The sequence below is a fragment of the Pocillopora verrucosa genome, chromosome 7 (genome assembly GCF_036669915.1).
Source record: "Pocillopora verrucosa isolate sample1 chromosome 7, ASM3666991v2, whole genome shotgun sequence".
Taxonomy (NCBI): domain Eukaryota; kingdom Metazoa; phylum Cnidaria; class Anthozoa; order Scleractinia; family Pocilloporidae; genus Pocillopora; species Pocillopora verrucosa.
This window is the reverse complement of record NC_089318.1, coordinates 10493203-10517639: the sequence shown is the minus strand read 5'-3', so window position 1 is coordinate 10517639 and position 24437 is coordinate 10493203. Positions and strand designations below refer to the sequence as shown.

The following is a 24437-nucleotide window of genomic DNA, read 5'->3' as shown; positions in this document are numbered from 1 at the left end:
AATAGTCAGTCAATTAGATTAAACATTTGATGATAATCCTCAAACCCTTCATGTAACATTTGAATGTTATCCTCGACTAAGCGGTTGTTTGATTTAAACTTGACATCCTTTATCGAAACTTTCCCCTTGAGTATTCAAATGTATAAATCAAACTTGCATTCGATTCAAACATTCAATTCCGACATTCAATGTAAATATGCATGTCGAACATTCAATGTAAACATTCAATTCAAACATTCCATGCGAACATTCAATTTGGGTACTCATTCCACATAATATTATCTTTTATTAACATTGGAACCCCAATCTCACCTTTTTTTCTGATTTCATTCCATCTTTGAAGGTTTTTGTGGTAGAAAAAGGCAATGGCATGAGATTACTGTTGTGTTTTCCTGCTGAGGATGAATGCGTGATGCTTGCAATTCAAATAAAGTGCTATGTCACGCATTCGAATTTTTCATCGTAAACGTTCAAGTGAATAATTCGCAAAGTACACCACGAAGATTTTCCTTACGCACTTTCCGTGGTTGTTATCATTTGTTAGATTACGTATGTAATCCACACTGGTAGTGTGATCAATTCACCCTCCCGGCTGGTAGCCATAAATTTTCTGCAACCACAGATTTCCATTTTGCAAACTACAGATTTTCCATTTCGCAAATTACATATTTTCATTTCAAAAATTACAAATTTTGAGTTCATCCCACAAATTTAGGATTTCAATTTCGTTTCGTTTCGTTTCGTTTCGCAAACCACAGTAAGCCCTTGCTACGAATCAACAAGATGTGAAACAATGATTAAATGGTGACATCAAAACAACTGAGGCAAGGCTGCATGCGGACGCCGAACGAGAGCTCTTAAATGTCGAAGAAGTTGTGCTTGCAAGCACTCTAAATTTTTGGTACTGGAAATTTGCTTAGTTGTTTGTAATTTATCCTCAAATAATTTTTGCGCTGCAGCTTTCTAGCAGAAATCGAACAGTTATGTTATGTAAACATTCAATTCGAACATTCGGTGCAAACACGCAACTCCAGCATTCCAACATCCAGTGTAAACATTCAACTCAAACATTCAATCCAAACATTCAATGCGAATATCCAATTCGAACATTCACTGCAAACATTCAATGTTCACGCGGTTCAGTGATCTGGTGCCGAAATTACGGCGCGAGGACGAGGCTAAGTGCGAAGGCGCCCTCATCGATCTAGATAGTGAAGTAAGAATGTTGCGGTAGTGAACTGGGTATGGGACTCTGAGAATGGGCTCCACGGCGGCTTTTAACCATCCATTTCCGTTTACGCAAAGTCATTTTTTACGTCGTTTTAGCGTTTTTCTGTGAAACATTTAAGAAATTTGCATAAATTTCTGCCGCAAAGTTCGGTACCAATTGTAGCTTCTTTATTTTCAACCCGCTGCCAAGGACGTGAATTATTTCTCTCTAAATACTGAGATTTCTTTCAATAAATAATGTTAGAGAGATTAAGCGATAGAGGGGCTTTAGTTCCCCAGCAGCCTTCGATTTCAAATTTCTCCACAACGAAATGAGCCTTTTCTCTCAAAAACGTATGAGGGTCGACATATCTTTTTCCAATGGTCACATACCCCTCTTACGCACCTACTTTTTCAAACGAAAAGAGAGTGGGAACGAACAACCAAATTCGAGGCCGTTGCCGTGCTGATCGCGGGCTTGTGCGAGTGACAGACAACAAAACTTGTTCTAAAAATTACCCTGGAGGTAGGATGGGGAAAGGGGAGGAGAATAGAGACGGGGGATTTCCTTTTTATTCGATTTGCCAGCCTTTTTCCATTCAGCTCAGCCAGAGCGCGTTAATGAACGACGCCGCAGTAGCAACAGTGCGAGAAAAGGAGGATCGACTTGGTCGAGTCACAAGAACTTTTCGAGTAAGAGTCCTATTGAGGCCAAAATCACTTGTACTTGTCCAACACACTCTCTTAAACATTCTTCAACAAACGAAACAAACTGAAGTATGGAAGGGAAGGTAACAATTGGAGCGAAATGAACATTTGAAGCAGGCTAAAATAAAATAACAAGTAACAAGTTACCTATAATAATCCGTAAAGAAATCGACAAACAGGAAACAAAATGAATGACATCTAAAGACACTTACAAAAGTTGTACGAGATGCTGGCTGGTTAAAGATAACATAAAACGATGAAGAAAACGATGGCACAGTGCAAGTTAAACGATAGAGCCGAATGAATAAAATTTACGGTAAAGAACTTCTACGAATGACCCAAACAAAGAGAAACTTGCTCTGTCAAAAAATTGAAAAAGCGACAAAGGCGAAAAAATGAATAATGTCAAAATAAACACCCAATAATTTTGGCGATAACATGTCCTGAAACCACAAACCAAGTAGTTACTTGATCAGATCAAAAAAAAATATCACAGAAATACCAGAAGAATTCCAAACAATGAAATAATCACGTGAAAACACGAGTGACCAAATCACTGTTGGCTGGTAATTTAGTGTTAACAACTGAGTTGAGAACGTGAATTGGCCACCGTGAAGAGCGTTAGCCCTTTGTCATCCAATCGCTTCCTATTGTTAGGAAAATGACGCCAGGATAGAGACAAACGAAAAATTTAGCTTTTATTGTTATTTTCCACGATGAATAACTACAACCTCTTTTACACAGCATTACTGATCAATGGTAAGGTCAAGATGGCTGAATATTCCCCGAGTTTTTTTTCGTGTTTTTAAGGACTGAGGCGAAATCAAGGTCCACAAAAGCACAAAAAAAGAACAAGGGTAATATCCAGCCATCCTTGCCGAACAAGCTTCTTCAGAATAATAGCACACAGGCGCGGGTAGCTTCGGGTGCTGAACTCGATAGCTTAAGAGTGAGCGCCTCGTGAATCCACAACATTTTGACTACTGTGATAAAAAATGTTGGATAAGAATACAGACCACGCTAAACCAATGACGATTTGTCAATTGGCAGTGGACATTCCGTAAGGTGGCTATTCTTGTCCTCGGTTTCTAGGTCGAATTGAAATATAGAATATTGTGGAGGAAGGGAAAACTTGAGGACCTGGAGAACAACCCTTGGAGCAAGGACGAAAACCAGCGACAAACTCAACCCACATTTGACACCGGTGGCCCATTTCTCAAAAAACCCTGTAATTTAACGGGCCCGGAAAGCTGTTCTGTGTTCTGTTTTCATCCAAGAAAAGGATTTAAAAAGTTTTGAGAATCATGCGATAAAGCTTTCAGCTAAAGAAACAAAATGGACTGTTTAGGGAGCCAGAAACTGCTTTTCTATTGTTTAGGGACGGTTTATATTCTCTTGTTACTAGTTTTTGTTTGATAGATTGGCTGTACTAGCAATACTGAATAATCAGAGAGACTTTGAAGGGAGACTTGCAGTGAAAGAACTCTCGTGTAAGAATTAAAGTGATTGTCGCATTTTTTAGCGATTAAATAACTTGTTCAGTATGTTTATTGGCTATCCCAGCATCTGCGTAGGAAATAATAGATTGCAAATGAAAACTGTAGGATTGATAACAAAAAAGTGTCTCGTAACAAAGACAATATCGTTATTTATGCACTGAATGTTACTCTGGTTTCAAAACGAGACCGAGAACGTGGGGCGCAGCTGGTACAAAACTAAACACATAGTTTAAGTACTCTGTCGTCTTTATTTTCATTTACTGCGAACGCTTTTTCCCCGTCATCATCGTTGGCAGTACATCTGCATTCACTTGTGTCCAACCGCACGAAGAATCAACAGAAGACATTCAGTTGTGCTATGTCATCTTTGAAGTGGCCATTAAAACTGTCCCAGAAAAAGAAAGAGATTTAAAACATAACAAGGTGGCAACGGGTTAGTTTACAAAAATAACAGCGAAATTATTAGGACAAAATAAAACAAGTTTGAAACGCCTCGTATTCGATGTGATAAAGGACCGAAGTAATTCATTTGGGTAGAAATGTTGTGAAGAGGTGAGGTACGTTCAGGTGATTTTAATATAATTCCCAGTATATAGTTTACAAATATATTGAAACCAATATCATTAATATTTTGATGCTTCAATTGTCTGCAAATGGCCGTTGTGAAGAGTTTTACATCTTTTTGTCCAAAGTTTTAGCAGATAATAGAGGTGTAGGGCTATTGTATCAGTACAACTTTTCACCGAACATAGACAGTGCTTTCAAAGCTCTCTACATGCAAGGTACATCTGTTTGTTATTAAGTGGGCGAAAGGGCTATATTGGGAAAACATTGTGATTCTTGGTCTCGAGAACAGCCCGAGGCCAAAGGCTGAGGGTCACATAGCGCTTAGTTTTTCCCAGTGAGGATCGATTTTGTGTTGGTAAAATGAAATGTTTGTCTTCATTTTGAATCTTCTCATTAATTTAGACTAAATGCCGTCCGTAACCTGTTTGTAACTCCTCAAATATTCACTACAAGCGACTTTGCAATACTCAAAACTGCTATGTGTTTCAAAGGAAATTTTTGTATCAAGTCGTCGAATTAAGTTCCAGTCGTACACGTGTATGCTTAATTCTCCAAACTTGTGTTTTGTGTGATAAGTTGTTTTTTAAATGAAGTCCGTAAACTTTCTTTGCCAGAGCAAAATTTTTGTAACCAATTTGCATGCAACCTGAACGACAGCCGAATTCACCGGAACATGAAGATCGCTCGGGATGACAGCACGGCAAAACTCGGCTGCAGTGACTGATGTGACTTTCCATTCAATAAATCGGAAAGGATATCAGAGCAAGCTCTTATTTTTTTACTCGAAGGGCGGCCGATGTAGTTTCTGAGGCTTGCTTTACTGTGATGACCGGAGATCGCCATGATAAGCGAGCCGCGATGGACTTCAGCATGATCATATTCGCGCAGACACCGTCATGATTAGAATGAATTTTAACAGTTATGCCAGTTTGATTATATTTTTCATCATTCCTTTTTTTTCAGTTTTGTATTTGAACACTGAACTTTATATACTATACGAGTGTTAGCTGTGTTTGATTTTCATTACCGTACGTAAGCTTGCAATCTAACTGAGCGTGAAAATCTTTAAAACTTGAAATGTCTATTTTGTTTTTCCTTTGAGGATTTTCGTATCTGCCCACGTTTTAATAACGTAAATAACGGCGCCTGGTATGTTTACAAACCTTTCTTTGGTTCTTCTGTTACTACTTGCCGGCTCGCTTGTTCCGAAATTTCACTTTCAATTATCAGAAAAAAGCTAAAAAGAAGTCCCGGAAAAGGTCGAACATAGTACAATTTGACAGATGGCGTGTCAGGAAACGCAAACAAGCTAAGAAACCCCTGCGAAACTCGAACTGTCACTAGTAAATCAAACATGTACTAAAAAATAAAGTGAGCAAGACGAGGTGTCGGCCTAGAATGCTTCTCCACGTGATAACCATCCCTTTTATAGCACCCCATTCTACCCATGCTGCACCTCAATTGCCCCAGTCCAGAAATATTTCATTTCCGGTTAATTCGTATCCACTCAAACGCCGGAAATTCCATTATCTGTCGGTGCATTGGGCGCATTTCCTAAACACGACTCAGCTCAGTCTTACCAACATTGATCAGTTCTGTGCAGCGATCAATACCCCGTATGATCGCCATCTGGCCATTAACCAGGGGAACTAGCTAAGGAAGGATGTGGATCAACTTGTCACATAGTGATAACACGGGGCAACTTGACCTGCTTCTCCTTAAGATGCATGGCTCTAATCCATGTTTCATGGTTACCTTTATTCATAGAAATTCACATAAAAAACACGTTTTTAGACACGGAGAGAAGCTATGACTTTCTCCAGGAACTAGTTTAGTGACCAGAACTGTGTCTCGCACTTCACTTGGGTAGCAGACGATCTTCGTAATGTGGCAAAATCTTCGCGATTAAAAGGTTACTTACCATATCTGCGGCACTACTTTCTCCAGGAACTATTTTAGTAACCAGAACTGTGGCTCGTACTTCACTTGGTAATTTGACAGGCCATCCGTCCAGTACCTTACCACTGTCTCCTTCTAGAACCCATAGATACCTGTTTTAAGTACATCACGTGTTATAGTTATAGCTTGATAAATTGAATTACGTGTCCCTATTGTAAACATGCTAAATAATGATTTCGCATGCGATTGACACAAGCCAATTTAAGAAATAAAGCCGTTTATTTTTCCAGCTGGTGTTCGTCAGAGGTACATCACAATTTCACAAAAAAGGTTTTTGTTTATCTTTTTTCCCTTCTGATTTGTTCATTGTGCAATTTCTTAGACCTATTTTTCATCCAGACCTAGTGAAGGGACGGAGGTTCTAATATGTCGCACTTTCCTATCAAGTGAGTTCTTCCTACATGTACCAGTGCATCGTAATCTTCACGTTTCACAAAGACTCACCGAGGAAAAAACAAAATTTACATGTAATAGAACAGATTTGATAGCGATGTATTTTTCTCAATCATAAATACCATATGAATAGCTTGTTGTATTGAGGGTGAATTTTACAGTCCAACTCACCCATCAAACCATAGTTAATCGATTAACTATGATCAAACGTAGCAACAACAGCTTCCATAAAACCATCTCCATCCACATCAGCAACACGGATTCCTGAAGCACTTGAACTGGAAACTGTGGCCTCCCACACCTAAACGAAATGTTAACACTTGAACTCCAAAAATCTGATTGTTAATTATCCCTTCTCGCTGGTAACATTTTCTTGTAAATTAGTTATGAAGAATTGGGTGTTACCAAAGATAACAACTTCTACTTGATAAGTTTGAGTATTCTCAGTAGCTATTTGCTAGATGATGTATTAATATTATTGGGAGAAGTAAAATGTCAATTACTTCTGGGAGCAGAAAGGGTTAAACACTGAAATTTAAATGTAATAAAAAAATACAGACAACTCTCTCTTTATGGTAACCTCTGTAGGGAGGTCAAACCTCCTTTTATGGTCATTAGGAATCAGCCCTAGGAGATAATGAGTTCCCTTCTCATTCTTTGACAACTTTTTCCTTTATGAATGACTCTCAATGTCCTTCTGTGTTACTGAGACTTAGGAGTCTCTGGAACAAAGGCACCTGTCTAAGATGGACAATTAGAATCCTTCCTGATTGCTCTTTTCTTAGGGGGAGTTGGCTGCACTGCTCTAACCATTCCATGCTCAGAAATAACCAGTATGTGAATTCTTATTATAATTCCTAAACACTATGCTGTAAACACGTAATGAGAATTAACCCTTTAACTCCCAGAAGTGATTGAGAGGTAACTTCTCCCTATAATATCCATACACTATCTAGCAAAAAGTTAATGCGAGTACTTAAACTTATCACATAGAAGTTGTTTTTTGTATTCTAACACCATATTCTCTTTACTAATTTTAAAGGAAATGTGTAGCAGCTAGAGGGGGAAATTACCAATCAGATCTTGGGAGTTAAACTGTTAGGAACATCATCATGTAAGAATTATAGCCAAACTAAAGTTTTTGCTAAATTCTTTGCACTTGCAAATGGTCAGGTAGGCAGAGAAGTAAAAACTAATCAGTCAAAGCACATTTTCATGATACACACTGTACAACAATGACCTATCAACATGTGTTGAAAAGGGACTGTTGGATCATCAGTCAAGAGAATTTCAAACATGCTGATGTCAGATCTTGAGAAGGAAAAGGTTTGATCTAGGTAAGTGGACCAACTCCAAGACTCAAATATCTAAAGCCATCTATGGCAATTTGTTTGTTGGAACAAATCTCTAAAATAAAGGGCCCATCAGAGATTCAAATAGTCTACTGCATCTCCAAAAGGCTTCAAAATGAAGGTCTAAAATAGAATTCTATGGGGGAACATAAATGTTTGCTGTAGAATGTAACGTATCAATGACATTTCATTTTATCAGAGAGGAAATTAAGATAACAGCACAAACCATTTTCCCATTAAGATCCTTGCAAGCAATATTGCCACTGTTGTCTATTGCTAGAATTTCCAATACGCCATCTTGATTCACACCTGATATAATGACCTGAAAATAATATATTTAAATAAGGATACCTGTATTGCAATTGCCCAGATGTATATAATCAGCAGCTATCAGTATCAAAACCCCTTAGAGTGACTGGCTTCTAATAATTGGTGATCATTTCAATTATTCTCATGACATTTACATTTTAATTCAAAATTCATTTTAAATTCTAGTCATTTGTACAAGTTACACAGAAGTAATAAATATCAGCAAAAGATAGGTCTCCAATTCAAGAGACAAAATAAACACTTCACAAAAAGGTTTTGTACTAAACTAGAAGTTTCCAGCCTGGAGCTCAACATGTACTTATCATAGATTAAGGGGATTCAAATATTTACTTACTTGGCCAGGTACACTGTCCATGGTACTAAGGGACAAAGGTTCATTTAAGGAGCTTTTTATAAAGTAAACAGTTCCTGAGGATGTTCCCACAACAATCCCACCTCCTGGAATGGCAGAACCAGAGAGCAGAGCATAAGAAGGGTACTGACTATGCTTCTGCACAACAAAAAAAAATCTTAAATTATGTTCATTATTAGCATTCTTCACTCTGTTGTACATGACTCATTTTGAATATTCCAGCCTAGTGAATTTATTCAAGTAAATTCTTAATGTACATAGAACACCATGTTGGCAAAGTTCCAAAAATTTGAGTTCACATCAAATTTTAAGAAGACAGCCTAAAACTGCAAATTGCTCTCCTACACGTAATGGCTGTAAGCTGTGCCTTAATGATGACAAAACAATCAGTCTTTTTCGTCCAGCACAAAACAAACACATTGTAAAACCTTTACACATCAGAGAAGGATTCAGAAAATCAACATCCAGAACAACAGTGAAACATCACTCCATATAGAGATTGTGACATTATAAAAAAGATGGTTAATCTTTGAATGTTTGATTTTAAAGTTTGAGTTAGTGGAGTTCTACATGTACTGTATTGTACCTTTCAATAAGATTGAAACTAGATGATAATAAACATAATAATGGCCTCATAAAAGCAGATTGAAAGAAACAAAATGATTAATTCCTCCAATCAGAAACAGGGGCATAATCTTTTAAACCTTCTGAAATGCTACATGTATATATGGTAAGATACAAATTTCCTTGAGAGGTTAAGAAGTTGGATGGATATAAAACCAAAACTAGTTTAAAGTTTTTTAAATCAGTCTGATCTTTCCTGTAGATTTGCCACCAAATACTGTACATTGCAGCCAAAAACTAATTAATGCATTTCCATTGAAACACAAGTCCTCAACACCATAGCTGATAGCAATCTTATTCAGAAGTAAAGTAAAAGTCTGTGATTTTTCATAATAAGTCAGTCACAAACTGTACAAACACAAAGAGTTACTTACCCTGGACACATGCAAAATTGATGAGAACACAAGCTGTTTTGTGTGAAGATTGAACACAATTATGGCACTTCCCAAATAATTTTGAAGATCCTCTGATGATAATCCTTGTTCTGATACAGCCAACTGGCTGTGAGAAGGGAAAAAAAATGGCACAAGAAACAAAGAGTTACGTTTACAACTAACTTGTTCATTTAGATATGGAGATAACATATTTAGGTTAAAAAGCTCAACATAATGTATGCCAGTGTATTTTGGGAAGTACTTTAGAAGCAATATTACATTGTCAAAAATAGCTGGCAGTTAAAATCTATGTGGATAGAAATTTAAAAGAGTGTACCATGGGTAAAAGCAGAAAATTTTGGCACTGGATGTAATTCAGATCAGTCATTACTCATGATGACAACAAATTTCTTCAGTAGTATCAGGGATAAGTAAGAAACACAAAGGAATGAACACTGAAGGTATACACCAAAATAAATGCCCCAGACCCTTTGTATTCGTGTTCTAGCAGAGTGGGAATTACATGAATCTCTATATATTACGACAAAACTGTTGCTCTTCCTTTCATAGAAACCACATAAAACGTTCTAGATACCAGTAGAGGTGCAGCGAATAAGAGTTTTCCGGGTAGAGTTACTGGCCATCCAGCAAGGTTAAGACCTGACCGTCAATCAACAACTGATACCTGACCATCCAAGGAAGTGGCAAGGACATCTCTAACATTATCGCCATTGAAGTCCGCCACAAGAGCGCTTGATACGACAGGAGATGATCCAAAATCTGACTGCCACACGGTTTCCAGCCTGCGGTGACAGTCGTGAGCTGTTATGGTGACGATGAAGCTCAGAAAGAAAGCTGTATGTGCTATGATCTCTGAGCGTGTCACTCGTCTTGATGAATACTTTGAAAGCATTTCAACGAAGGAAATCGCTCCACTACTAAATTTCAGAGAGGATGAAGAACTGGCACTTCGGCCATGAAGGACTACCGTCTAAGGCGCAAAAAACTTTCAGTCTCACTGCGGTCTCACTGACTCGTTGCTGTTGTCATTGATTTGTTGTGCCGCCATTTTGGACGCCATGTTGTTCTGGCATGGAGCCTGCACTATACTTATAGCGGTGCTCTTCTGAAAAGGAGTTCTATGTCTTGTAACATGTATGTAATGTCATGACTCGCTAGGAAATACGTCACGGGGACTTACAGAAAGAGATTCATCCAAGAAAACAGATCATCATAGGGATTCGGCAAAGCGTAGCCGTTTCCTTGCGAAAGAAAAAAAGGAGAAATGGACGCTTGTTTGAAATCTTCAATGCATGAAATCGTTTTAGCTTGCTATATATTTGTTTGATATAATTTTTTTCAAAGATAGATCGAAGACCATCGAAAGAAAAAAAAATCAGTACAATTCTATAGATCGCACTATCTGGCTTCTACTTACTCCATGTGCATTGACTTCACTAAACGACAAGGCGGTGGAAGCCAAGTTACAAGGAAAAGCTTGTATTTTCAATAAATAAAACAGCCGGCTATAACTTAACCCGCTCTAACGATTATTATATATCTTGCATATGTTTGACCAATTTAACACCCATATGACCGACGAAGAAGCGTACATACGGGGGCGGCAGGGTGATAGACGGCTGTGTGAATGGGCATTGATCTGAACAGAACTAGACTGGGCCTAGGACTGTTCCCTATGATACAAAGTACTTCTGTGAGCAGGCTTTGGAGAGAGTGAACTATCAAGATGATATCGTTTTGCATTGTTTTGCTATCCTTCTAAGTTAGAATGATGTGACAATCATTTGAAAATTTTCTTCGCGGCTTCTTCAAATCCTAAGTTAACAGTCACTATTGCAGCACAAAATTGCTTGATCTGTTGAAACTTAGCAACGCGCTTCAAAAACAGAGAACGGTACGAAGCTCACGGCTCTTAAGTTTGTTCATTTTTTCCAATAATTTCCAGATAACGCCGGTCAATACAAGACAGGTGTTTACCTCAAAGGAATGGAGAAACTTCGCCTCGAAGCACACGATTACTATCACCTTGTATACATAAGGGATTATAAAGGAGAAGCACAATCTTGGTTCGTGTGTGGGACATGGCCTGAAACTTACAGCACCACACAGCATTAGCTCAGTTTAGGGTATAATGTAGCAGCATTATGTCACTCAGCACGGTTGGGTTGGTACTTTTTTGTTATGACACATGGTTCAAAATCACTGGTTGTTTACTGTTTTGTTGTCTCAAATTCAACCTTTGATATCTATATAACGCAAAGAACGAAAGAGGGTTTTCATTATGCTATTCTGTAAGTGACTTGCGATTGTTATAGTCGAGAAATCATTGTGGTCATGACCAGGGATGAAACTGAGGGTTTTTAATACGTTATTTTATCAAAAATTGCAGGACTAAACGTTCCCTCCACGGGTACTGCAGCTAAAGTGACTGATTTATTTTCGTTTTTCACTCTATTTCTGGCCGGTATTGATTTCTCACCAAAAGCTTTTTTGATTATTAGACTTTTATTTAGTAGTTGATGTGCAGGGGATCAAATAGACCCGATTACTTTTAAGACATTTGTGCTTCAAACCGGAGCAATAAAATAATCTGTACAAGTGCCCCATCACCTCCCCCGGCCCGCCCCCACCTTTAGCATCGGATATGAAGCTGAACTAAAAACGACTTTAGGACTTATATTGTAGAGTCTATTTGTCATGAGCGACTTATTAACCTGTCGAATTTTAATTTCGACCTTCTTAAAGTGAAAAACAGCGTCAAAATTGGACGACTTGAATGCTTAACAATTGCTGTTAGTATCCGCAGCAATAAGGGGTTGGAGGTTAAAAAGTAATACTTCTCTAATAGATACAAAATCTGACTTGAGATCTTCAGTCAGTTCTGCAGGTAAGTGTTTATGATGAAAGTAGTTGCAGTGTTGCACAGTGTAGTTAGTATCATTAGCTACGTATACAATGAGGCAACAGTAATTAATCCCAACGCAGTTGCAAGTCATTTTAACTTTAAATATTTTGTGTTTCATAAATTATATAATTAAAGCAAAGAGATGTTCTGAGATTTTAATTTGCGAAATTCCAGATTCTCTTCATCTGATAGGAGAACGAAGTTTGAAATTTTGTGTTTCCCCTAGTTTACTTCAGTGAAATTCTGGAATCTCATCATGTCAGCTATGGTTTAAATAACAGGCGCAGGCAGGTCTGAAAACTGTTCTCATGGCAAAGGTTAGGTTACTAGATGAAATCAATGAAAGTAAAATAAATGCGAACGTAAATAATATCAATAACGAGTCACTCGAGGTGAAATAGGTGAGATTTTTTATTATGAAGCAAAGGCGTATGGTTGTATCGCATTTCATGAATTCTGCCTTTATCAAACCTGGAACTTATTCTTGTGCAGTTGATTGTTTCTTGGAGATTTCTACACACTTGTTTCTTCCTTTTCTGTCGAAACTAACTGTTAGAAGTTAATTTCCAGGGTTACTGTTTAGTGCTCTGTCACATTACTGTCAATGCAATGGAAATAAGGAACTTCTTGCAGAGATTCGTGACAAGTGTGGCTGTACCCCATAGAACAATGCACTTCATTTCAGCAGAGAGATTGCAATGCATTTTTCAATCAACTATTTGAGAAAAACACTTTAAGCCGATAGAATGCAATGGAATTGAGTCTTTTTGCAACTTAGATACCATTTGAATCTTATTGTAGAATATTTCTGACGTATGTAACACAGTCTGGATCACAAACGTTTGGAATAGATAAGATTTCCTGGCCATTGTATGTTTGAAGGATGCATTTGAAACCTGGAAAGTTAAGATGTACTGACTGTGGATCATCAACAAATGATCCATTAGTGAAATCTGCAGTTAACTAAAATGATTTTCTCTTTTCAAATCTCGTTTTCAAATCATTTCCTCCTGAAATGATGGGAGGACTGATAATTTATGACAATATTGAAGTTGACGGTAATTGGTATGGTTTAAATGCTATGGTTCGATGCTCCAATAAACATTTCACTTGTGCTTTTCACAATCAGGACAACAAGTGCCAATATTTTGATGATCTTTGTAAAACTGTATTAAGAGTTTCCTGATATAAAGTCATTGCAACGTTTCCAAATGGATGGTTATTAACAGTATTTTAACTTACCAATGAACATTCCTACAATGAGGACAATTGCAAAATGTCATCAGCATTTGAAAGAGAACAGATTTCTGAAGACTGTAACAGTCATTTTAACAATGTCACACAAAATACGCCTTACCCTGTGTGTCATAACATGCAAGTAGAAACTTGAATGCTTTGAACTTCACACCATACAATATGATAATGCAGTTACACATTCTCAATTTAAAACTGTCCATGAAAACAGTGTCTTAATAGTGAATGTGATGTCAGAGATAAAAAACAAACATCAGACGCAAATGCAGATGTGAAAGTTCTTCAGATGTGAATGTTCTTCAGCATCATTTAATGTTTTTGATAAAGAACCAGATTAAGCCTGCAGTCAAGACCTGTCATTTCAAAGTAGTAAAGAGCCTCTTCATGAACAAACACTGGCACTTGAAATGATGCAAAAATTTCATAGAAGTATAAAATTATCTATCTACCAATGTTCTGTGTGTCATGAGGCATGGCCCTTGAAAACAAACCCAAGCAACCAGATTAGTATATTTGTTCCAGATGTTCAAGAGACAAAAGTATTCCCCAAAAAATTTCGATTGAAAATCCAATGACACCATCTCCTGTTCCCAGAGAATTACAAGGGTTAACTCAATTTCAAGAAGTGTTTATTGCAAGAGCATTCCCAGCTATGCATGTCTATACTAAACCAAGGGGTGGCCAGAAAGCTTGTAAAGAGCATGTCATTACTCTACCTCAGGATGTACAACAGTTTGCAGACATACTACCTAGATTCCCCAAGGACCTTCCAGTAACTGTTTTCATTATTTCTGGAAAGAAAAATGATTCTAAAGATTTTATTGTGAGAAAAAAAGTTGATGATGCTCTCTATTGGCTTACTGGTTTTCATGAAAGAGGAAAACCTAATAATTTTCTGTATCAAAATGTTAAAATAGATTCACAGTCACTTCAGACTTTACCTGAAAATGGTATGCTTAGTAGTGTCAACACATTGGAATGTGTTGATGATGATGCAAGTGATGAACCAGGCATAGATACTGGACCAGACAATTCAGAGAATTACAAACCATAAATTTCAAATGAAGATGATTTAAATGAGAAACAAACTGGTGAAAGAGAAGAATGTATGTTTCACGCTGACCTTACATTACACTGTGATTCAAAGAATGAAAAAACAACTAATGTTCCAGGTGAATACGGGAAAATGGGTTGAGCAAAATACACATGGTGCGCCTCATCGAGCTTATATCAGACAAGAAGTTAAAGCGGATCCAGAGAAGAAAGTACAGGCAACTTCAGCTGAAACTGTTCGATGCCTGGGAGCAGTGCCCGACCAGCAACAAAAACGCTTCATGATTACTCAGCTGCTGCTCCCACCTGAATGGACCTGCTTGTAGCCAGTAAGAACCCATGTTACTGTATTTGCATAACTTGTTTATACGCGTGCGAAGTCATACTCAAAAGCGGCAATTTTCACGTAAACAACCGTAATTCATAATCTTATGTCATCGTAGGCTTGACTTTATGCGTATGAAGGCGACTGAACTCAAATGCGGCGGTTAACATTTGTGGTTTGAATTCACCACGCCAAGTACGAATCAAATCGACTAACTCCGACTTCGAGCATCAAGCAGGTGAATCAACAACAACGACAACAGTGAGCTTTATTTGCATGACTATAACAATACTGTATTACAAAAGCGTGGAAAGCATGATAATTGCAGTGATTTCAATATCAGGGTACAATTGCAACATTGATATCTATCATAACATTTATCCAATAGTCCAAAAAGGGTCAAATCAATTTGTCTCTCACTTCAAAGCACGATGAGATGAACACTATTCATATACTAATCATACGAATTCATTAGTTGTAATATCAAATTTTCATGCGATAATTTTTGAACATCATCAATTTTTGTTTCAATTGAATCAACTGTTTTACACAATGATTGTCATAGTATGGAGTTTAAGATGTAGGCGAACAGACATATTGGACGAAACGACCCCAACTCCGTGAAGGAGTGGATTCGTACCTGCATGCCGAGAAATCCTTCTGGTGAGCGATCGCTTTTGGTTTAGGACTCCTTTCGTGCCCATCTTACTGAGTCAGTTAAAGAGGCATTGCAGCGGCAAAATATCGATGTAGCTGTTATTCCCGGTGGCCTAGCCCCAGTTCTGCAGCCATTAGAAAAGTGCCTAAACAAGCCATTCATCGAGAATATGAGAAGAGAATACCTGTCGTGGATGATAACGAGCCCCTTCGAGTTTAATCCTGCTGGGAAAAGGAAAGTGGCGTCAAGAAACCTCTTTCTACGTTGGATAAAGCAGTTTTGGAGGAAGATCGCAGAGGAGATGGTGAAGAAATCATTTCTGACTTGCGGCATCTCCAATGCACTTGACGGCACCGAGGATAACGCCATCTGTGAAGAAGAGCCAGATAGGTAGAAGATGAGATGGATGAAGAATTTGATACGGAAAGCGAAGATGAGCCATAAGCTGACACCCTCGATCGTGTAGTTCGCAACAAAAAATAAACGGCTTCTTTAGGAGCCACCACATATTAAAAGTTCATGACCAATAACTCTTACTTTTTTTTCTTTGGGTTTTGCGGGGCTTGTATGCGAATATACGCGTATTTCAACGTATTCATCTTAGTTTGATTAACTCTCGGCTATAAGCCGAAACCCCCTCTACAAGTCAGATTTCAATTCAAATTAGGCTAAACTTATGTAAAAATTGCTCGGCTTATAGCCGATAAAATACAGTAACCGTTTCAAATTTCAAGTGGTGAGCTCACCAAGATTGACACTAATCAAATACAAATCTGGAACATTTAATGTATGTGGACGCATTACGTGGGAGGGATCAGCACGGCACCGAAAGAAGGTTCCGCCAAATTAGTGCAAGTTACGATACTGACAGACAGCACCGGCTCCGTTCCACTGTCTGTCTGGGAGGACCAAATCAGTGCCATCTAGGATGGAAAATTTACAGTCTTACGCAATGTAGATTGCGATACTTTAATGGCAAGTGTCAATCGACAACCAAAACTACCACTGTGACAGAAGCCAAGAGCCAAGATTTTGACACTTAAAATGACAAAAAAGTTGTAAGGGGGTTTGCTGCCCTGAAATTCTAAATATTGGCGTTAATGTTTTTTGGCCGGCAACACAAAAGATTGCAAGAAGAAAGGGAACAGCACATCAGGATCAAAGTTATTAAATGCAATTTTTGTGAAAAATTGCTTCTTTGAAATGAGCGTTAACTTGAACATTGAGAAAGATGGCAATGTTTATTCTGTAACGGTCTTCCCAAAGGTATTGACAGTATTCCTCAAAGAAGACATTTTCAGATACAAAGAGGACACAGATTCACTTGAGGTGAAACTTTTAAACTTAAAGAAGATTGACTTTCACCTAACTCAAACCGGAAAATTGTTAAACAAATCCTCGCACATTGTGACAGTCAGCCGGGAAACAATAGAGGATTGCACTAATGCCATATCAGTAAATCCAACTTCATAAGACAGAAATTTTATGACAGTAGACTAAGTAGCCTTCCCTGCTCCTTAAATACTTCAGTTTTTTTTGTGGTTGAACATAAACCAACTCATTTCTAAAATTTGAAGTGTTCCAGTTAAGTTAATATTACATTTTGTACCCTTTTCAGCTATATAATACAGACATAAATGTTTCCTTTCCCAGAATCAAAATAAATATTTATGACTCTGTTGCATTCACATAGCAACAAAAGAAAATTATGATGGCATTTTATGCACAATCAATTAATAATGTCAGTAAGAATGTTACAGTTCAGTGTTTTTACATATTGTGGGAAATTGTTCCACAGCAAAGAATATTATAACAGTTTCATGTACCAAATTATAAAACTTAGAATGTCTCAGTTAATAAGATATCTCCTTTTTCCAGCTATTTAACTAAAGTTTAGTCACAAAAAATGTAACATTTGTCAGTATTTTGTTAACATTACAAATGTTTTGTATCATTTCGTTGCCATTTTCACATTGCAACGACTGATTAAATAACAATTTTTTAGAAGCAATGCTGCAATTAAAATTTTTTTCAATATAGTAGGAAACATTTCCTCACAAGAATATAAATAGTTTCATATGTTTAAAAAATTGTTACAGTTAACTATTTTTATATTGAAAGAAATACTTTTTTACAATAAAATTAGGCAGTCATCAAACTGAAATTTAAAATTCAAAAGGAGAAGCTCAGTAGCTCAATTTCTATTTTAATATACTGTATATCGCTTTAAAACGGCGTGATTTACACTTCTTTTTAAATTACCGTTACTATATTAATTAAATACCAAAGTATTTTTATGCAGCCACCTTTTCAAATCCTGTATAACAGCTAGTTATATCGTTTCTCAAACCCATCTCGTGCGTACGTACGTACATGCGCACGTATTACAACGCCAAATTTTAGTATTAGGTTCTTATGATTCGACATACCCTATTCCACGTTACCATAATTTGTACTTAACAAGTTTCCTTTGCATTCAAATCAGATCAGATCAAAAGACCGGGGGCACTATTAGTGTCACTATTACTAGTTTATTATTATTATCTTCCAATGCAAACTTGACGAGGTATACAGACATCCCCAGTGCAATGGGTATCGCTGATGACATTGTGGTGTATGGCTCTGTGATGAGAGGCTTTTCACACTAACTGAACCTTTTGCGGGAAACGCAACAATAACTCTCAAGAAAATGAACACAATGTCGCCATGGCATCTCGGTAACTCACCCAAGCCGAATCCAGATATTCAAATATTGAGCATGAGTGCTCAGCTGTCACATATGGCTTAGAGAAGTTTGAGAACAACCTTCTCGGTCGATACGTGATAGTTCAAACCGACCACTCCACTATGGAACAAATTTTCAAGAAAAACATAAACAAGGCTCCAAGGCGGTTGCAGGAGCTATTCCTGAGATGAATGCGATTTGATGTCCATGTGAGGTACAAGTAAGGGAGATCCATTCTGGTTGCGGATGCCGTGTCACGAGTGTGTCAGGAAAGCAGGATACAAGCCTGAGTACACGACAGAGGACTCAGAATCACGGCCTAACATCCACTTCTTACCCACCCCCATTGACCTAACAACAGTGAAGTCCTCTAGAGCACAGAACCACACCATGATTCTACTGAAGTATACTTCCTTCAATGGCTCGCCTCCCTACAGAAAGTAATGCCCACAAGAGTTATGGGAGTTTTGACACTTTTGATGCGACCTCACATTAGAGGATGACCAAGTACTAAAAGACGACAGAATTGTCGTACCAGCTTTTATGAGAAGCCAAGTTCTTCAAGCAATCCACCTAGAGCACCAGGTTAACGAGGTGTTAGGGACTATTTTACAGATCGAGATAACAAACCAAAGTTGACTGTTTGCACGAATCTTTATTCTTGAAAAGCAATCAACCACGAACCACAATCAACGATGAAAAATCACGATCAATTGCACAATCAATCAATCTATCGATCGTAAACTGAAACAACAATGCAACGAAGCTCTATCAAATATAATGAAATGTCGCGGAATGCATAATCAAAGAACTGCGTGTAAAGAACTGGGCCTAAACGTCGATAAAGAGATTAAAAGTGACAAAGAGCAATGCAAATAGCAAATAGAAGTGTACAAAAGTACAAAAGTTTCGATACAATTAACAAGAATTTTAGGTGGCTGGATAACAGCCCATTGTTCTTATCTAGATGGTGGGCGTTCTCTTGTATTTGGTACAATTTTGGCCTTTAAATATTAAATCAATCGCGAATACTGCAATACAACGGAATATCTGTTCGTATATCATCGTCCAACACTGCAAAGGTAGACTAGAAAAAACAAAGTTACAAAAGTACTCACATATCGGTCCCGTTTATGCCAAAGGTTAAGAAAACGAGAAAGAGCGAAAGTTTGCCAAGACAACTCAAAACTCAAGAAGAACTGATTAAAGGGACGCTAAACTCGTCTTTTATATGCGCGTGGTGACGCCGAAAGGTCCCATTACAAAACCAATAGAAATGCAGAAAAAGCAGATAAACATTGTAACTATGTACGTATCTAAGATCATTCTGAAATTATTGAACTAATCAATAATCAATTCAATAAAAATGAGCCTTCTGGCTAATGTCCTTAAAACCCTATTCCTGTCAGCAACAAGGCACACGTAGAACTGGAATATTTAAATAATATTTCTGAGCCGTAAAGAGAAACATTGGAACATGTTGACACTCTAATTGGAGTCCTAAGAACCTATCTGAGTCATTTCTACCTTGCTGTCTCTGGGGAAACAGTGTTGCCTTTATGCACAGAGTTGACCATACAAGGGCAGCCCAGGCGGTGTGCGCACTCCGATTGCGTTGCATTGTGGTAGCTTCATTTTCAATATGGCGATGAAAGCAGCAGAAATCGGCTGATTTTGACTGAACATTTAGTAAAAATTAGGCCGTTCCTTTTTCCTTTCACCATAGGTAAATATAATTTGATTTATTCTGAATGTGTAAAAGTATTTTTTTGTTCGTATTTGTCGCGTATTCTATGGCTCCCAAGGACAAATGCAATAACTGTTTTTCAGTAGGTAATTTGAGACCGGTTTTCGAGAAGGTCAAAGTTGATGTACGTCGTAGTTTGGAGCTTTTCAAATATTTGGATGGCCGCTTTGATCCTTCTTCAGCAGCTCTGACCAAACGCTCTCAAATGTGTTCCTAGCACATAAAGCGATAGTGTTTGAGACCGATTATGGCCAAGAAGAGGCCTACTACTACTCCGGAGGACGCCTTTAAGTGTATGACATGAAAAGTAGTTCGTGTATTAAGGGGTCGCTGTCACTTTGTAATATAATGCGTTTGCATGTCAATGGTCGATTTCCCGTTAAATAACTCGCGAATTTGATATAATTCACACAGCCATCTGCTGTGAGTGTAACTGCTACCAAATGAATAGATTCTTGGGCAAGGCTGTAGTTTTGATTCTTTGTGAATTTCTTCAGTTACCTCCTAATAACGAATTTGTTAGAGAGGAATAACACTTTTTAACTTTCGAAGGAACGGTAACAGACAGTGAATCCCCATTACATTCCACGTTTATTCACGCTATCTCGCTGCCGCAAGAGATGTTCACTCGACCGCGACAGGATGCAAATGACTCGCTTTTCGTTTTACGACCATGATGCAACGCAATCAGAGTGCGCACACCGCCTGAGAGCAGCCAGTCACCCAGGAATTCACCATTAACAACGATTCCACAATTTTCACACTTCAATCTAAGTCCACCTCAGAGAAGAATTTTGCAGTGCACCTGGTACAACAATTTTTTTCCCTCTTCCAAACTGGATGGGTGGAATGTCATAAGAGTTTAGAACAAACTTCCACTTCACACAGAAAAAAATGCTTAGAATTTGGGAAATTGTGTTGAGATAATTTCTGTTGATCAGGAAGGATTAAGGCATGACTGTTGGGTTATGATTGATTCCTGCCTAAGGAATAGGAAAGGCATCAGGAGGTTTGCCCTAATGAATCGTGCAGTAATTAGAAACTGGAAAAGTGCCACATTTTAAAACCTTTTTTCTTTATTTTTTGACAAACTTGTTATAATCTTAGATTTCCCTGCTGGAACTGGGTTTTCAAGTTGTTGTATGACATATTTTGTAAGTTAGATCATTTAGGTCGATTAAAACAGTTGTGTGTAATCACTTCTGTCTTAAAATAGACTTTATTATTTTACCTTCAGATCTCTTCCATTGAGTTGAAGTTTCGTTGACCCCAGTTTCAAACTTTGACGGTTGGCAGGTCGTCTAGGGAGAGAGTCTAAGAATTCTTAGCAACCAAATGGCCAACTTGTTAATGTTAGGAAATGAAAGAAATAGCTTTACGCGACAACCGAAGCATTCGCACACAAGCTGATCAAGATCAGTAGACCAGAAGAAACCAAAGAATAATCTCTCCATACTACATGTAAATCAGTACATTTCCAGTAGGATTCGAAACATGATCAGATAGAAGAATACCTTCAACTGTTGGATACCGTTCGATTTCACAAAATCTTTCACCTTCAACGCGAGAACTGGTAAAGATCAAAACTGCAAAGTTACCATCAACTGCAGTCATCAGACCTTCCTGCAGTTCGAATTCGCAGGACACTCCCAGTTAGTTTTGTAATCGAGCCAATAATTAACCGTTCACAGTAGCTCACAAGCGGTGGAGGTAGCGATTCGTTTCTAATTTCTAGAGGGAGAATGTCTTAGTGAATATTAATGAATATCTACATTTCTTAAAATTTCGAAGACGGTAGACCACACAAAACGAAAACGATGACGCATCACGACATGCTTTTCAAAAATGTAATCCCAAGACGTTGAATTAAAAGCCTTTTTCCAGGACAAAGAGGATGATTTTCACACCCCTAACAAAGATACTTCCGAAACACTTCAGATTCGAAAGTCTTTATGGACTTCCCTAGAGGGCCAGTTCGCATCTTTTAATCTATTCATCGAAAAATGTCGTCGTCTAAACCCTAACCCTAACCCAACCTTTCTTCTGAAGAGTGTCGGCACTAAAAATTCCAAAAGAAACGGAAACACATTGTTATCAAAAAGGCAAAGGTCGCGTAGTAGTTGGTTGGCGGGCCGACCTCTACCAAAAAGCAGCTTTGCGGCAACTTTCTGACACATTTTTTACGGAAAAGTTGACAAAGAACTCACTTTCATCAAGAGATAGTTCCAGTTTCTGAATCGTTTTGGAGTAACTTAATGTACCATCAACCAAAACATTGTACATACGATTAATGATATTCTAGCTTATCAAGAATTTATCTGCAAAAAATTCTCACCATTACCACTCCAAGAACTTTATGTATTTTTTTCATCTATTATCCACAAATCTCACAACCTAGGTCAACCCATCGATATCGTCTCTGCAGTTGTTCCACCGAACTTATTTCCAGCAATTTAGACGAAATGATGGCTCCTATCGTCAAACCTTTACCATCATACATTGGAGACGCACACACTTGAAATTTTTCGCGACTTTCGATTCCTTGGCTGAGACGAACTCCTTTTCACTATGGATTTGACATCTCTTTATACTGAAATTCTCATTTGTTAAGGTCTCCCGGCCTTCTAACTTTCTTCGATCAACGTACTGTTAAGGAACCTAGTTCTGAAACACTACTCCGCTTAGCCGATCGAACTAGTGCTAACACTCAATTGCTTTTCATTCGGGAATAACTATCACAAACAAACTAATGGCGTAGCCAAAATGATTAGGGAGATAAAAGGGTCTAGCAACTAGTTTGGATGCATCCTTGTCATTCCTTCCTACGTCGCGAAGGTGTTCTCGAAGTCGGTCATCTAGTTGTCTTCCTGTTTCACCATTTAAGCATATCTTATTATATTCAGTGCAAGTTATGAAATAGTTGACATTGGCGGAGAAGCACGTGAAGTGTTCAGTAATCTTAATGGATCGCTTGGGTCCCGATATTTTCTCAACGCTATGAGGACAAGTTTTACATCGTCCGCGGGTACATTTGATAAGTCCCGGATTGGTCATTAGTTTGTGATAAACTTCTGACCAAAAAGTTGCCTATGTTTTGGTCAAGTTTGAAAGAAACGCGATTCAACGATTCAAATGCAACAGGAACATAGGCAACTATTTGGTTAAGAAGTTCATTACAAACTATTACTATTCGCAACAGCTTTGTTATCATTCATCGACAGCGAGTGAAAAGTCCCATATAGAGAAGAAACGATGGGTCGAGCTGAGTTGCTAGGTTTGAGGATTTTAGGTAAAAAGTAAATACGCGAAGTTCGAAGAGTGGTGATAGTGAGATTTTTTGCAGTGACCGGAAGATTGTTAATCGTATTTTGACAGTTTTGAAGATACTTTAAATTATTCCAAAACGATTCAGAGACTGCTACTATCTTTTCGCAACCTCCACGAATTTCATTCAAACGTGGCAAAAACAGAGGCAACTTTTTGGTCAGAACTTAATTTCAGACCAATGACTAACCTGGAACTTTCAAATGTGCTCGCTCTTGATGCAAAACTTGTCCTTTCCCAGGAAATATCGGGGCCCAAGAGATCCATTAAGATCACGGATCATTTTACGAGCACCTCCACCAATGTCATTTACTGCATAACTTGCACTTGTTGCAAAAAGTTAAACATTGGTGAAACAGGGACACGACTAGGTGACTGATTCCGAGAACACCTTCGCGACGTAGAAAGAAATGACAAGGACGCATCCAAACCAGTCGCTAGACATTTTAATCTCCCTAATCATTCTAACCAGCGCATGGCAGTTTGCGGCCTTTCCTTACATCTAGGCAGTTTGGAGAGCCGCAAAACACTGTAACAAAAATTATCTTCTAAATCGGCACTCTAAATCCCCAAGGTATCAGCGAGCACTTTTCATTCAACTAATTTATTCTTGTTTTGTCGTCTCCATATTCCCACCAATAGCTAGCTCCATTTTCTGCATATAAACCCATATACAACCCAAAATTCCTCCAATCGCTCTGACGAAGGGCTAACGCTCGAAAAATTAGCCTTTAAACTCGCCACGGTGGCCAATTTACGTTTTTAACTCAGTTGTTAACACTAAATACCAAAAATAACAATAGTTTTACAAGCATCGCAACCATCCATGCTGAGTTAACCGGGAAATTGATCAGACGTCTTTATTTTCACCTCCTTCTATGGCTGCTAGAAAAAGGTGTTTTAATACAAACATTGCCCCTTAGATGCAGGTAATAGTTGCCAGTGTAAACGAAGAAAGCACTAAAGAGTAGAGCTCGTACGAAAAATCTGCTTAAAAACGCGTACGAAGAGGCAATCCAAGACAAAGCAGAGGGTTTTAATACGTCTGAAACTTAAGT

At 38.1% G+C, this 24437-nt stretch overlaps 1 protein-coding gene across 4 annotated transcripts; it reads right to left on the bottom strand.

Annotated features, from left to right (window-relative positions):
* Positions 1-2590: 2590 nt before the first annotated feature.
* Positions 2591-10452, bottom strand: LOC131770959 (uncharacterized). 4 transcript variants are annotated; one of them, XR_010718328.1, is made up of 7 exons: positions 10053-10452; positions 9368-9494; positions 8352-8455; positions 7914-8009; positions 6507-6636; positions 5905-6034; positions 2591-5738 (listed from the first exon to the last, which is right to left on the bottom strand). XR_010718328.1 is itself a non-coding variant. In XM_066170331.1 (7 exons), the coding sequence occupies exons 1-7, from the start codon at positions 10278-10280 to the stop codon at positions 5538-5540; spliced, it is 885 nt and encodes a 294-aa protein (XP_066026428.1). In that variant the 5' UTR covers positions 10281-10452; the 3' UTR covers positions 2591-5537. The 4 variants fall into 4 exon arrangements, 1 of the variants encoding a protein (XP_066026428.1); XR_010718327.1 differs by having other exon boundaries at positions 2591-3801; XR_010718329.1 differs by having other exon boundaries at positions 2591-3801; positions 8352-8507; positions 10053-10241.
* Positions 10453-24437: the final 13985 nt, after the last annotated feature.